Source organism: Cynocephalus volans, chromosome 4 (assembly GCF_027409185.1).
Source record: "Cynocephalus volans isolate mCynVol1 chromosome 4, mCynVol1.pri, whole genome shotgun sequence".
NCBI lineage: Eukaryota > Metazoa > Chordata > Mammalia > Dermoptera > Cynocephalidae > Cynocephalus > Cynocephalus volans.
In genome coordinates, this window is record NC_084463.1 from 145,698,779 (window position 1) to 145,713,639 (window position 14,861).

A 14,861-nucleotide genomic window follows, 5' to 3' on the forward strand; every position below is an offset into this window, starting at 1 on the left:
GTACCCCTGGCGGTGCTAGGCAAGGCTGACCCTTCGGTCAGTCCAGCGCCCAGGGCCCAGGGCCGGAGTCCCGGTGGGAGGCGAAGCGGGACGCGGGGAGGGGCTGGGGGGAGGGCGGCCCGCCCGCCACTGTCCCGCCTCGGCCCTGGGGGCGTCCTCCGTGCGTCCGGGCGGGCGCGGGTTAATGCTACGGCCGGCGGGCGGGCCCGGCGGGGCGGCGCGGGCTCAGTGCGGCGGGGGGCGCCGCTCGGCCAGGCCCCCGCGACCCAGCACCTCGCCGCTGAACTGGTAGGTGAGCTTCTTCTTGACCTTCTTCACCTCGCCCGTCTTGCCGTAGTTGCGCAGCGCGCGCGCCATCTTCTGGTAGGTCATGGTCTTGCGGTTGCCCTTCTGGATGCCCCAGCGGTGCGCCAGCGCCTCCTTGTGCTTGGACGAGAACTGGAAGGTGCCCTTGTCCTTGTCCACCCACCAGATGCTGTCCTTCATGTCGCCGCTGCGGAGCAGGTCGAGCAGGAACTGGTACAGGCGGATCTTCTTCTTGCTGCCTGTGGGGTACGGGGTGGTCAGGGCCCCACAAGGGACTCACCCCACCTCCCCGCACGTGGGACCCCCGGGGAGGGATCTGCAGGGAAGAGCTGTAGCAGCCCACGCCTGGCGCGCGCACACACACACACACACACACCCTCACGTCTGCTCACACACACCCACACCTGCTCCCCAGCACAGAGATGCAGACGCACACGCTCTTGCACACTTTGTACGGAAATGCCTGTCTACGCTCACTGCACACATGCACACAAGTGCCGTAGATACTCACACGGTCTCAACTCCACAAAACACTGGCAGACGTACACGCACACACGCACGCACGCACACACGCGCACGCACACACACGCACACGCATACAGCGCTGCGGCAGGCTGCTGGGTCTGTCAGCCTTGGCTGGGGCGGGAGTGGGGCACAAAGACGGCCCGGGACAGGGCCAGGGCCGGGTGGAGGGTGGGCCCCCTACCTGTCTCCCCGTGCAGGAGGCCAGGCCCGGGATCCAGGCCATCGGCCTCCCCGTCAGACACCTCCAGTGGGGGGCTGTGTCGCTCGCCCTCCTCTTCATCCGAGCTGGGCTGGGCCGGGGACAGGGATGGATACGGGAGGCACATCCGGGGCAGGTAGGAGACCTGGGAAGGTGGGGAAAGGGGTGAGGGCAGTAAGGGACAGCTCAAAGCTCAGGGCTGCTGGGTAGGGGTCAGCTGAGTGACAGGAGAGGGATACTGGGGTCGGGCGTCAGCAGGGGCAGGAAGATCGGAGGGGGAGGCCAGGGAAGGCCACTGGAGGCCCGCTGGGCCCACCTCACACAGGGGTGCAGCTTGCGTCACCCGGCCCACCACTCTTCCCAGCTGGGCCTTCTGGTTCAGGGCTGCAGCCCCCAGGAAGGGGCGCAAAGGTGCTGTGTGGACTAGTGGTGGCCCTGGGAGCAGGATGGGAGTGCTGAGGGCCCATGAGGGGGTACGGGCATGATGGGGCTTCATAAGTGTGTGATGAATGAAGGAGGGGCAGTGGAGGCCAGTGAGGGGGGCAGAGGTCAACAGAGGTCACCAATTGGGTTTAGGGTCCGTGGGGCTCAGGAGGGTCAGTAAAAGGGTCAGTGGGAGGGCGGCAGAAGGGGTCAGCAGAGTCAGCATTGAGTGACAGAGATGCTGTTCCATGGGAGGCTGGTGAATGAGGGCCACTGTCAGTGACAGTGAGGGGGCCCATGACAGGCAGGCATTGGGGAGGGGAAGATCACAGGGGGCTGGGAATTATCTGGGGTCTGTCCACCCTCGGATGAGAGGAGATAAGGGTGTGGGTCACAAGGTCAATCTGGGGGTCAGGTGCCAGCCGTTAGGACTCCAGCCGCTGCTGGCGCTGGGAACAGGAAGCCGCGTTGAGTAAGAGCCTGTGTCAGCTTCCTGCGGTGCTCCCGGGCCTCCCGCAGGCCTCATGGCTCCCTCTCGGAGGCCTGTGCACACCTGGTGGCCGAGGCCAGCATGGGGTGGCACCACGGGGGTGTCGAGGACGTGCATCTGCTCCAGCTCCATGTGGCGGTAGAGCTGCTGTAGCTGTGGTGGCTGCACACTCTGCAGCTCGGTGAAGTGGTTCTCGGCGAAGCTCTCGAACTCACTGTGCACATGGTGGGGGTGGAAGTCCCAGTAGTGGTCTGTGGACGGCCAGGGAGAGTGGGGTGAGTCCGCAACAGCAAGGCAGGGACAGGTTACAATCACATCAGGTAATAATGCCAGGCCCTGGCATGGGGCTTTTACCACATGCCAGCCTGGGCTGAAATTTACATGAGTCATTTCATTTAACGCTCATCTCCCACATTGTTACTTTACAACCCCATTTTGTAGATGAGGACACTGAGGCTTGGAGAGGCCACCTAACATGCCCAAGTTTAAAGCCTTCACCAGGTGGCAGAGCTGGGACCCACATCTGAAGCAAAGCCCACATTCTCAGCAAGCATTCTGTCCTGCTTCCCCTGCAGTCACAAGAACACAAAGTCTGAATACTGCATCTGCCATTTACTTGCTGTGTGACCTCAGGCACAGGTGCGGGCCTCTCTGACCTCAGTGGGTTCACCTGTAAAATGGGTAATAGTTATTGGGAGTTCATATTTATAAAACTCCTAGCCCCAGAGGGAAAGTTGATTCCTCTCCCTTCCTCTTTAGACCTCCCACAGGCTCCTGAGCTACCCGGCTGCCCACAGTCACATGCACACAACCTTGTCAGATAGCCAAGGTGTGACAGCAAAGTCACAGGGCTGACATTCCTCACACTAGAACTTGTCCAGACACATGGTGCTGCCTCCTCAAAGCCATGACCTTGTTCCAGTGAGGTTCCAGGACCTGAGACTTTGCTGGAAACCCCCATGTGGGTGGCTTCAGAGTCTGCGGTGGGTGGACTTGAGTTTGGGGAACGGTCACATGACATTGGGAGCCCTGTCTTGGGACCAGGGAAGATCTTCAGCATGGTTTCTCTGGGAATCCTTTCTAGGAACAAAAACTGCCACATGTCTGAGGGACTTCCTGGGCATGATTTGAAGTCCCAAAGAAAGTGTGATGATAAAGTGACAAGAAGGATTTTCTCGTGCGACCCAAAGAGGAAGTACATGAGACGCCAGGCCAGGGCAGTGTGTCTGGGACAAGTCTACCTCCAGCCGTGTGTGGGTGTGTGTGTGTGCACGCGCGTGCATGCGTGCATGCACACCTGTGCACACACACGTCCACACACAGGTATACATGTCTCTCTGTCTGCCTGCCTCCCTCCCTCTTTTTCTCTCTTGCACACATGCACACACACACATCCCTAAAAGCTGACATATATTTTTAACTCCTGACTGGATATCAGAGGACTTGCTTTCTAATCCTGCTCGGTAGTGGCTTTGCTGTGTGATATTTTTTCTCCCTGAGCCTCTGATTCCCCTCTCTAAAAGTCAGAGACTGGGGCCAGCCCGTGGCTCCTTTGGGAGAGTGCGGTGCTGATAACACCAAGGCCACAGGTTCGGATCCTATATAGGGATGGCCAGTTAGCTCACTGGCTGAGCATGGTGCTGACAACACCAAACCGAGGGTTGAGATCCCCTTACCGGTCATCTTAAAAAAATTAAATTAAATTAAATTAAAAAGTCAGAGACCCAACTGGGTAGTCACTGAGATCCTGTGCATGTGTAAGATCATTTGAGCCGACAATCCAGGAAGCACAGACTCCCATTTCTATGGGGCTACGTGGCATACAGGAGAGAAAGCACATGATTTGGGAGACGTGGAGATGAGTTCAAATCCTGCCTCTGCCAGTTACCACCGTGTGACATTGGGCAGGTCATTCCAATTCTCTAACCTCAGTGTACTCATCTGATAAATGGGGTTAATAATTACACCCATCTCAGGTTTGCTGTGAGGAGTAAACGAGCTAACACCTGCAAAGTGCTTGGGGTGGAACCTGGCACAAAGTCAACTCAATAAACATTTACTATCATTATCATCATCATCACTAGTATTTTATTTTAAAGAGCCTGGATTAGCACTTGAACATACAGCAGACACTTAATACATGCTTATTTCCTCCTCCTTGCTCTCTGCCACCTTAGTCAGTGACCCAAAGAAATCGTTTTAGGGGACTTGGCTGTCCCTTTCTCCCAGAGCTGCAGTTGGAGCCCCAGAATCGCACCCTGAGGGCAGGGTCTGGTTCTGGTCACCTCTGCATTCCCAGTGCCTAAGCACAGTAGGCACTTGGCAAACACTTCCTGAAGGAACGAATGAGTGTGTGGATCCTAGCCTCTAAGAGCGCTCTCTGACTTTGCCCTACAAAATTATCTAACCTGGAAGGGAAACAAACAAAGCAAAACTAATTTGTACTTTCATCTTGCAGGGAGTTAAAAAGATCCAGAAACTCTCCACTTTCTGTGGGCAAGTCTGTTCTGTCCTTTAAAGAGGGGGCTGTTCTGGAGCTCTGGGATCCAGGTTCCTTGTTAGCTGTAGATCCCCCTCCGGCCCCACGCCCGGTGCTTCCCATTTTTGCCTTCCCTAGCCCACTCTGAAGTGCCCAGACCCTTGCAGACTGCCTTATGGATCTGGCCTACCAGCTCCCATCCCCAAACCCACTCCAGCTCTAGGACCACAGAACCCCGAGCACATGCAGCTCTCCAGATGTGGGGGAGGGGAACCTGACTGCCCCGCACCCCCACCCCCCATTCTGGCTCCACATCAGACCCATGAGCTCACTCTGGTGGTCGCAGCCAGAAGCCAGCATTTCCCAAAGCGGGTCTCAGTTCAGCTTCATCAGTCACTTGGGGGGCTGGAAAAGCCCACTGGAGACCCACTGAGTCAGAAGCACTAAGAGGGGACCTTGAGATTGGCATTCACAAGCCCTTAAGGAGGTTTTTTGCTCATTGAAACTCTGGAACCCCACCTCGGGATCCCCTGAAGGCTGCAATGGAGAGTCTAGAGCTACAATTACAATTTCAAAAGGCCCAACGGAAATCTCGCCTTGACCCTTGATTTGGTGCTCAGGCAATTATGTAATAAGCGCTGTCGGGCAGGCAGAAACGTCCTAGATAGGGGGCCCTCTGAGGGAACACTATACGAGGAATCCTTCATGGGGTAAAGGTCAGCCCTCCTGGGCTCTCCAGATGACCCTTCATGAACATGTTACTTTTTCTCTTTTTGTCCCATCACTGGACCACACAGGCCACCCATACACCCTTTTAGCACAACTCTCAGCTCCTCAATATGGTGTCCTTTGCAAGTCTAGAGATAGCTCTGGATCCTCCTTTCTATGGCCTATTAGGGACCGACACATAGTAGGCCTCAATCATTATTTGATTAAATGTTTTTTAAAAGTTAACTTTTAATGTGTTCTTATGTACCAAATACTGTGCTAAGTACCTACTCCACATGATGTCATTTAATTCTCACCCTAGCTGGAGGAGGTGGCCAATACAGTATGACCTTCCTTTTTCATCTGAGGAAACTGTGATTCAATTAGATTAAGTCCTTTGTCTACAGTTGTCATTTGTAGTCAAGATCCACAACTACCCAGGGCTGACTCCAGAGACTGCACTCTTACCACTACACCATACCACCTCTGAGGGACAAGACTATTAATGAAAGCTCTAGGTACGACCTGTGGCGACACTGAGAGACTTTACTGATTGCTCTTATCCATGACTATGCACCATCATCCACCCATCTTCCATCCACCCATCCTCTGTCCACCCATCACCCATCCGTCCATCATCCATCCATCACCCATCCATCCATCACCCATCACTGAATAATCACCCATACAGCCATCATCCAGCCAGCCAGAAATGACCCATTCATCTTGAGCTCTCATTTCCTCCCTCTAAACCAGCTCTTAATTTGGGGCCAAAGTCCTACCCACACATCCCTATTCTTATTCTGTTTGTTTGGTTTTTTTTTTTTTTTGGTGTCACTAATACCTGTGTGTCACCAGAACGAAAATAAAATGATATTCAAAACAACCCCACAAAAAAATCCAAGCCTTAAGTGTCATTCAGTTGACCTTATCTCCTCAGAACAGAAACCCCAGCCTGAAGCTCAGGGCTCTCCCAGGGGGAGCAGAAGTACAATCAAAACAGAGAAGAAAGATGAGAAATCAAGAAAAGAGAGCCCCAAAAAATGCCTTCTCAGGAAATCACAGACCATTGGACCAGGGCTCCTGAAGCCCAGCCCCTCTTGAAAATTATTCAGAGGTGAACTGAGGCCCAGAGAGCAGAGCGCTGCAGGTCTCATGGCACTTGTAATTCTCCACGTTGTATCCTAATTATTGGGGTTTTAATTAGTTTCTGTGTTACAAAGATAAATGTGGCAGGACCTGTGTTTTATTCATTCCACGGCACCTACCAATGTTCCTGGCATGTAAAAGATACTCAGTATGTATTTATTAGATGGCTAGGTCAGTGCAAGATGGATGGAGGGTTTGGTAGGTGGAGTAAAGAACAGTTGGAAAGGCAGATGAGTAGCTGATCAGAGGGGTGTGTGATAAATTGGCAGATGGTTATAACAATGGTTAGTGGTACAAAAAAGATGAAAGAGTACATGGAAATCTGGATGGACAGATAGAAAGAGTCGTCCTTTGGAACTCTCTTTCCTTTACCAATCCCACCACAAATAATAAATCCTATCACAACCATTAGGATGACTACTATTAACAATTTTTGAAAAGCAGAAAATAACAAGTGTTGGGGGAAAATGTGGAGAAATTAAAACACACTTGTGCACTGTTGGTGGGAAAGTAAAATGGTGTAGCCACTATGGAAAATAGTGTGGAGATTCCTCAAAAAAAAAAAAAAAAAAATAGAATTACCAGGGGAGGGAGAGGGGGGTTAGAGAGAAATTGATAAAGGGCCATAAAAAATGTTTACATTGTGTAAAGATAAAATTTTATTTTATTTTATTTTTTGTTTTTTTAAAAGATGACCCAGTAAGGGGATCTTAACCCTTGACTTGGTGTTATCAGCACCACACTCTCAAGTGAGCCACAGGCCAGCCCTAAAGATAAAACTTTTAAAAATATATTAAAAATAGATATAGAAAAAGAATAAAAAAATAAGAGATTCATCAGAAAAAAAAAAGAAAAGAGTTACCATATGATCCAGAAACCTCACTTCTGAATATATATCCAAAAGGACCGAAAGCAGGGTCTTGAGATATTTGCACACCCGTGTTTGTAGCAGCATCAGTCACAGCAGCCAAAAGGTGGGGGCGACCCAAGTGCCCACTGGCACATGAATGGATAAAGAAACTGTGGTACGTATGTGAAGTAGAATACTAATCTTAAAAAGGAAGGAAATTCTGACACATGCTACAACATAGATGAACCTTGAGGACATTATGCGAAATGAAATAAGCCAGTCAGAAAAGGACAAATACAGTATGATTCCACCGAGGTGAAATACCTAGAGTCGTCAAAGTCACAGGGACAGAGGCTGAGTGGTGGTTTCCAGGGGCTGGGGGAGGGGCAGAATGGAGAGTTGATGTTCGATGGGTCCAGAGTTTCAGTCTGGGAAGATGAAAAACTTCTGGAGATGGGTGGTGGTGATGGTTGCAGAACCGCGTAAATGTACTTAACACCACAGAACTGTTCACTTAAAGATGGTTAAGATGGTACATTTTCTGTTATGTATATTTTCCCACAATTAAAGAGACTAATCAAAAACAGGAAATCCTATGAGTCCCACCTTCAAAATTTACCCTGAATCTGTTTCCCCCTTGCTGTCTCTACCACCCTGGTCCAAGCCACGGTCCTCTCTTGCCCAGGTGATCCCCAGTCGTTTCCTAAGTGTTCCTTTCCTGGCTCCTGTCCTTGATCCTTTCCATCTATTCTCCACCCAGCAGCCAGAGTGACCTTTTAAAAAGTTGTTTCAGTAAAACCACTAGGTATTGGGAGAAGATACTAAAAACTTTCAGAGAAACAAAACAAAACAAACGGAGAGAAAATAAGCAAATGAAAATGGGTTACTTACAAAAAGAGAACATAGATTGGCATCAGACTTCATAAGAAAAACTCTAGTAACCAAATAAAGAAACACACACACACACACACAAGCAAACAACTCTAGAAGACAACAGAGAAATGCTTTCAAATTTCTAAGGGGAAAAAAATGATTTCCAACCTAGAATTCTCTATATAACCAAACTGCTATTAATCTAAGTGAGAGAATAGCATAAAGACACGAGGTAAAACACAAAACCAAACCACCACCACCACCCTACCTCCCACACACCCTTTCTTGGGTGATTATAAGGATAAGGTCACAGATCTTAACATTCACTGTCTGCCAGGCACTGTCCCAAGCATTTTACATGTAGTATCTTGCTCAATCCTTACAGCAGTCCTGTGGAGAAGGAGTTATGATGACAAAATCAAGGCACAGAGAGGTTGAATATCTTGCCACAGTCACCCCAGAGAGCAACCAGAGAGATGGAGGATGAGCCCTCCAGAAGCAGGGCCCTGATCTCCGGCTAGGCCCCCCAGTGTCACGGGGATGAGGAAGCGCAGGTAATCAAAGGACGCCGTGCTGCTCGGCCATGAGTGATACTCACATGGTCGTAGCAATGGAAAACTCAAATACCGATTTAACAAAGGTCACCCTATACTTATTTTGGGATGTGTGGGGACATGTGAGCGTGCGGGGGGGTATGTGGGTGTGTGTTGTGATGACTAGAGTCATATTCTCCTTTTTCATCGTACAAGGGAATAGATTATCTCAAACTGAAAAATCAAGCTGATTCATCTCTGCCTCGCACACAGAAGGCACTCAATAAATGTTGGTGAATGAATAATGTTCTGAGTTTTCTTCCACATCTTATTTGTGCATTTACATAGCATTGCATCAGAAAGACTGGAAAAACAGCTTCTATTTATCTCTGATATGCCATGTATATCCCAGAGAAACATCTACAACAAGTTGAAGTAAAAAAAAAGTAAATTGCAGAATGGCATGTACCACGATTCCATTTTTGCGTGAATAGCGCCTGCATGTGTGTATTTACAAGCATACAGCATTACAGATGTAGAATAAGATGCCTGCAGGGATAGACTAAGGTATGATCAGTGGGAGTGAGATCGGGAAGAAGAGAATGGGTTATTTGATAGGCTGTTGTATTTTTGAAGTTTTCGCAATGAGTATTTGTTATTTTAATAATTAGAAATTAAGCATTTAAATTTATTGAAATGTTTACCATACTCACACACACATCCAAGGTTATTCAGATCATGTCATTTCCCTACTTAAAGCCTTCCAGTGGCTCCTATTGCCTGCATGATCTGCCCCCTGTTGACCCCTCTGTCTTCATTTTGTCTCTGCTACCCTTGGGCCCATTGGCCACTCTGGTCCTCTGTTGGGGTCCCTCCTGCTTTTGCATTTGCTGTGCCCTTGTCCTTAAACACCCTTCCCCTATAAATTTCACATGCACAGTTCCTTCTCTTCAGTCAGATTTCAGCTCAACTGCCACCTCCTCAGAAGCCCTCCTGACCTCTCAAGTTAAAGTAGCCCCCACACAGGCACACTGCCTCGCATCTCCCTGCATTTTACAGGACTTTCCATGTGTGTTTGATTGCTTACTGTCCCCCTGCCCTCACCACAATGTAAGCTTCATGAGAGCAGTGGCTTGTCAGGTTTGCTCATCATGGAATCTCTGGTGTCTACAACAATGTCTGATACATGTCATATAATCAGAGACTCTTTGATGGATGGACAAATGAGGGAATGAGTGGACAAGTGGGTCAGATGGTAAGTGGCTGGAAGGTGGGTGGATGGGAGGGAGGGTGGCTGGATGGATGGGAGGGTCGGTGGATGTGTGGGAGGGTGGACGGACAGTTGGCTGTAGCTGGGTGGGTGGACAATGACCCAGCTGGTCATCACAGAGTCCTCTGTGCCTCTCTCCTCCCGCAGCTGCTTCATCCCTCCTGCCATCACAGCATGTGCTGAGAATTTGCTGGGCCTTTTTCTCAGTAGGCTCCATTACCGCACAGATGACTTGTCTACTGCACTGACTCATCACAGCTCTGTGAGGGAGGCATTTCCGTGCTATCTCTCAGTTTTATAGATGAGGAAACGGGCTCAGAGAGGTTAGGTTACTCCCCCAACGTTACACAGCTGAGTGATGGAGCCAGGCTGGACCCAGGTGTGGCCCCAAACCCTTTCACTAAGCTTCACTATGTAAATATATGGACACAGAGGACAGGCAGGAACCGGTGGAAGGATGTGGGGGCGTCTCTATTCCTGAGTCTTCAGACGAAGCCTTCTAACAGTATTAGAAAGGGACAGCAGAGATGCCCCAGACGCAATGGCGGGGAGAATAAGGCCGGGGACACCCGGCGACATTGGAGGAGTTTCTGGAGGAACTGGGGGCTCATTGAGGTGCTGAGGCATCCAATCAGGAGTCACTCCTAGAGCCCCACACCAGATGTAAGGAGCCATTCTGAGCCCTGAGCCAGGAAACAGGCCTTCTCTGAAGCACTCACTGTGTTGACTTCAGCCCCAGGCGTAGCTGGTTTCTTGATAAGCTGGCAGTGCCCTCATATTTCAGGAAGGAGAACTGAGGTGCAGAACACCCAGAGGAAAGGCACCCAAACCCAGTGACCTGGGAGGGGCTTGGGCCAAGGAGAAAGCATCCCTGACAGAGAACAGGCCCCAGCAGCGCTGAGCTCTCTGGGACCTGAGCCACCAGGGGGCGCCAGTCCTCAAGCTCAGAGTGACCATTCTGGGACCTGCTCGGTGGGAACCTGGGTGGGTGGTCTCTGGGGCACCCAGACCTGGCTCTTTAATCCTGCCTGGGGGAGCTGGGCATAAAGACAGACGAGGGAGACTCTCTCTACCCTGTCAGGGTTTTCCACAGAGAGGATGTATCTCTTATGTAATTACAAATAAGCTTACAAGAATGAAAAAGGATCTTTTAAAGCTTTCTACCCTTGGGGCTCTGAAAGAAGCCTGTGTGTTCCAGATGTGGACTTCAGGCATATCCACCGTCTACTCCCAGGATACAGCTTCCAGCTACAGTCCTTACAATGGTTGCCAGGTGTGGGTTCCGGTGAAGCTGTTCTCAAGGTTTGGCATCCAGATGGGAGGCTCTGAATATGGCCTCGCCACAGGCAGCATCTCTGGGGGTGGCCGTCAGGTTAGACTGCCATCCTGCATCTGCAGATGAAGCTCCAGTGTGACTGGCCTCCAGGCGTGGTCTCCAGGTGTGAAACCTTCCTCTGCCCTTGCAGCTGCCGACACCCCAGTGTCTGGCCTGCCCAGGTCTCAGATGCCCTGGAGAACCCCCCAGTGAAGACTTGCCCATTAACTGGGTCACCTCGCCTTTGGCTCTGGAATGTCCACGTCAGTATGACGAGATCCACTTTGGGTGACCTCTCACAGTGCCCTGTCCAGATCTCAGGCATCTAGCCTCTCTCACCTCCCCTGAATTTGCTCCAGGATGGAGGCTGGGCCTTGAAGTGGACAGATAGACCCTGACAAAAGTATCCACCGGACCCAGGCCTCTTCCCCACCCCCAGCAAACTGGGGCTCTCAGCCTCTGCTGAATGAGGGTTCTCAGAGGCTTTCTCTTGGCCCAGCGATTCTCAATTAGAGGCGATTTTACCCTCTAGAGGAATTTGGCCATGTGTGAAGATGTTTTTGGTGTCGTGATTGGCAGTGCTGCTGGCACCTAGTGCGTAGAGGCCAGGGATGCTGCTAAACCTCCTCCAGGTCACAGACAGTCCCACGGCATAGAGTTATCCGGCCCAGAGTGTCAGTAGTGCCATGGCTGACAAACGCAGGGAGCAGGGATGCACCAGTGGGGAGTCCAGGACAAAGGGGTGTCAAGAACAGAGAGGAAGAAGGGGGTAAGTGGGGAGGGGGGCAGAGGGGAAAGCACTGGATCTGGGGCAGACAGACCTGGGTTCCACTGGCCAGCTGTGAGACCTTGTGCAGGTAAGGTCCCTAAGCCACTTAGCTCCCTAAGCCTCAGTTTCCTTGTTTATAAAAAAAGGCCACAAGAATTAGACAAAAAGGTAAATGTGGAAGAAACTAACCTCGTGCCTTTGCACTCTGAAGATGCTCTATAATGGAGGCTGGGCTGTGGGGTGTGGGAGAGCAGTGGTTCACTTCCCCCAGAGCTGACTTGATCTGGTTCTCAGAGTTCTAAAGAAGCCCTAGAACCATGTCTTTCTCTTGTCTCTGCAGACCCCCAAAGTCGCGCAGGCGCCCAGGCCGGCCGGGCAGGCGGGGCGTACTCACCACTGTGACTTTCTCCATCGCTGCTGAGATAGGGGTAGTATTCATGCGTTTGGCGTTGGTACAGATCTGTGTCGTAGGAAACCAGGTCTTCCGATGGCTGCTGAGAGAGGAGAGTGTCAGCACCCGGACTGTGGGGGAGACCCCAGCCAGGTTTGCAGCCCCCCCAGTGTGTTGGGTCCACAACCCCCGTCCCTGGCTGGGCAGCCGAGCCAGGCATGCTGCCCTCTCTCTGCTCTCTTGGGAGAGGTCAGGAGAGTGAAAGGGGGTGACAGGGACCTTGGAGGTCAGAGGTCAAAAGAGGACCAGGGCTGAAGGTAGCGCTGCTCCCCACGGTCCCCTCACACTCACCCCTACGTGTCACCCTCTTACTACTCACCCTCTCGCATTCATGGTGACATACCTACCTCCCGGGTACATGTACCGCCCATGACGCAAACCCACGATCCCACGCGTGCCCTCGCTCTCAGAACCACTGTCTCCATGTCACAAGCACGCATGCTCACTCTGTCCCTCACGCTCAAGGAAACCTACACCCCCAAATGTCTTCACACCCACTCCAAGGGCCACTCGTACTCACACAAAAGCACACAGCCCATCGCACACTCACCCCTGTGGGCACACAAGCGTCGCAGGACTGACACCCCCACAGCCTTCCACAGGCCACGCACATCCCACTTGCACGCTCACCACACAGCACACACTCATCCTCCTGCCATGGCCCCCCAGCCCACGCCCACTCTCCCACAGGCAGGCGCAGGGCCACCACGATGGCTGTCCCCACTGAGGGCTCATACAGAGGTCACCCCAGCAGGTTTTGGGGGCCAAGGGGCGGATGGCCAGAGCTTGATCTTCTCACTCTCCCTCCTCCCTCTGACACCCTCACTGGAAGGCTCCCTCCCCCTCCTTTCCCCTCCCCCACCCTCACTCACTGGCACAGGCACAGGGACATGCACACCCGGAGCCTTCCCAACAGTCACCAGGCCTCTCCCCACCCTTGCAGCGTATGCCCCAGGATTGCACAACAGTGACTCTGGCCCTCAGGGCTTGGCTTGAGGGACCAGAGCTGCCAGAGTGGCCCGTGGGGCTAGAGAGGGCCGAGAGGTCTAGGGTGTGAGCCCAAGATCTGCCTCCTGCCCAGCTGTATCTGGAGTTCAGAGATTGAGAGGTCAGGGGTCAGAGACGGTGTGGCCAAGCCCTGGGCCTGTGGCTTTCTTGAGGCCAAGTGGGCTCTTCCTAGGACAACCTCCATCACCCTGCCTGGCCCCCACCTTCTTGGCCCCAGGTGGGAGAACGAGGTCAGGGTCAGGCTGGTCCCAGCTGTGTCTGGCTGAGCAAGGAACCAGGAGCTCCACGCTGAGCCTGCCTCTTGGCTTCCAGGCAGCCCTGCTGCCCAGCGCAGGCTGTCAGACCCTCTGATGTCAGGCCCGGGGTGTCTCTGGGCCCTGAGGCTGGGGTGGGGCGGGGGAAGGGAGCTGCCTCTGGTCCGGGGAAGTTGAGTCAGATAGGCAGGCCCTGCCAAGCCCTCCCGGCTCTCCCTAGGCCTCCCCACCCCCAAGAGGACATGGGGTGGGAAAAGGGAGAAGGGTCTTCTCAGAGAGAGTCTGGTCTGACACCTGCCTGAGGCTGCAACTGTCACCGAGAGTGGGGAGCAGTGGAGATCTGCCCCAGCCTGCTGCCCTTCGCTCCCCGGGGCCCCCTGGGACTCCCACTTCTTCACCCCACAGATGCAGTCCCTGTCCTTGTCCCAGCCTCTGCCCTAACTCCATTTGACGCTCAACCCAAGTCCTATGCCAGCCCCAATCTCAGTCCCAGCCTTGTCCTAGCCCCAGTCCCTGCCTCGCTTTCCCCAAACCCCAGCCCTAGCACCAACCCCAACTGCAACCGTCTTGGCTTCACTCCCGGCTCCTGCCTAGCCCCGGCCCCAAGCCCTTGACCCACCCACAGCCCCACGGGGCCCTGTGGTCCCAAGGCCTAGACCCTTTGGTCAACAACCATGTCTTCTGTGCCAGGGCCAAGACTGGGTGTTGGGGACCCAGAGTTCTATCAGCCTCGGTCACCAGGAGTCCCCAGACCATGGGCCGAGACCTCTGCCTCTTGCCTCCTGTCCTGGGGTCTGGCTTCCCCCAAGCCGGTCTCCCCATCTCCTCCTCCTCTACCTCCCTACTGCCGCCCTCACCATCGTCAGCCCAGCACCCTGCCTGGATCTCCGGCCTGCCACCCTAGCACCGTCTATAAATAACTGTTCAGGCCCCACCGATCACAGCCCCACCGTGGGCCCAGTGCTCAGCCCGCCGGGGCGTGCTCCGAGGAAGCCAGTGGCCCCCTCGCTGGGTCTCAGGCGCGGAGCTGGAGCTCCAGGAGGAAACACTGACTTCCCACTGATAGCGAGCCGGAGGGCAGCGGGCAGGCCGGCGGGTGAGCGGGCAGGCGGGCGAGCGTCCGAGGGCCACGGTTGGGCCAGTGGAGTCCCAGTACTCACAGGAGGGACGAGGGGAAACCCTTCCATTTTGCACGCCTGTAACATCCAGCTGAGCTCCGAGCCGGTCGGGTCCCCTGCCTCGGTGGGGGCCAGTGTAGA

At 53.2% G+C, this 14,861-nt stretch overlaps 1 protein-coding gene across 2 annotated transcripts; it reads right to left on the bottom strand.

Annotated features, from left to right (window-relative positions):
- Nucleotides 1-225: 225 nt before the first annotated feature.
- Nucleotides 226-14,834, bottom strand: SPI1 (Spi-1 proto-oncogene). 2 transcript variants are annotated; one of them, XM_063095770.1, is made up of 5 exons: nucleotides 14,763-14,834; nucleotides 12,284-12,380; nucleotides 2,007-2,194; nucleotides 1,013-1,175; nucleotides 226-545 (listed from the first exon to the last, which is right to left on the bottom strand). In XM_063095770.1, exons 1-5 carry the CDS (start codon nucleotides 14,805-14,807, stop codon nucleotides 226-228), a joined length of 813 nt encoding a protein of 270 aa, XP_062951840.1. In that variant the 5' UTR covers nucleotides 14,808-14,834. The 2 variants fall into 2 exon arrangements, with proteins under 2 accessions (XP_062951840.1, XP_062951841.1); XM_063095771.1 differs by having other exon boundaries at nucleotides 12,284-12,383; nucleotides 14,763-14,807.
- Between the last annotated feature and the right edge of the window lie 27 nt (nucleotides 14,835-14,861).

What these genes read in the sequence shown, in the direction of transcription:
- SPI1 (XM_063095771.1), bottom strand. Translation starts at nt 14,807, where the DNA reads ATGTTACAGGCGTGCAAAATGGAAGGGTTTCCCCTCGTCCCTCCT. An exon ending in GGTTTCCCCTCGTCCCTCCT is followed by an intron (nt 12,384 to 14,762) that starts GTGAGTACTGGG and finishes CTCCTCTCTCAG; the next exon opens with CAGCCATCGGAAGACCTGGT. An exon ending in ATGCTGGCCTCGGCCACCAG is followed by an intron (nt 1,176 to 2,006) that starts GTGTGCACAGGC and finishes CCACCTTCCCAG; the next exon opens with GTCTCCTACCTGCCCCGGAT.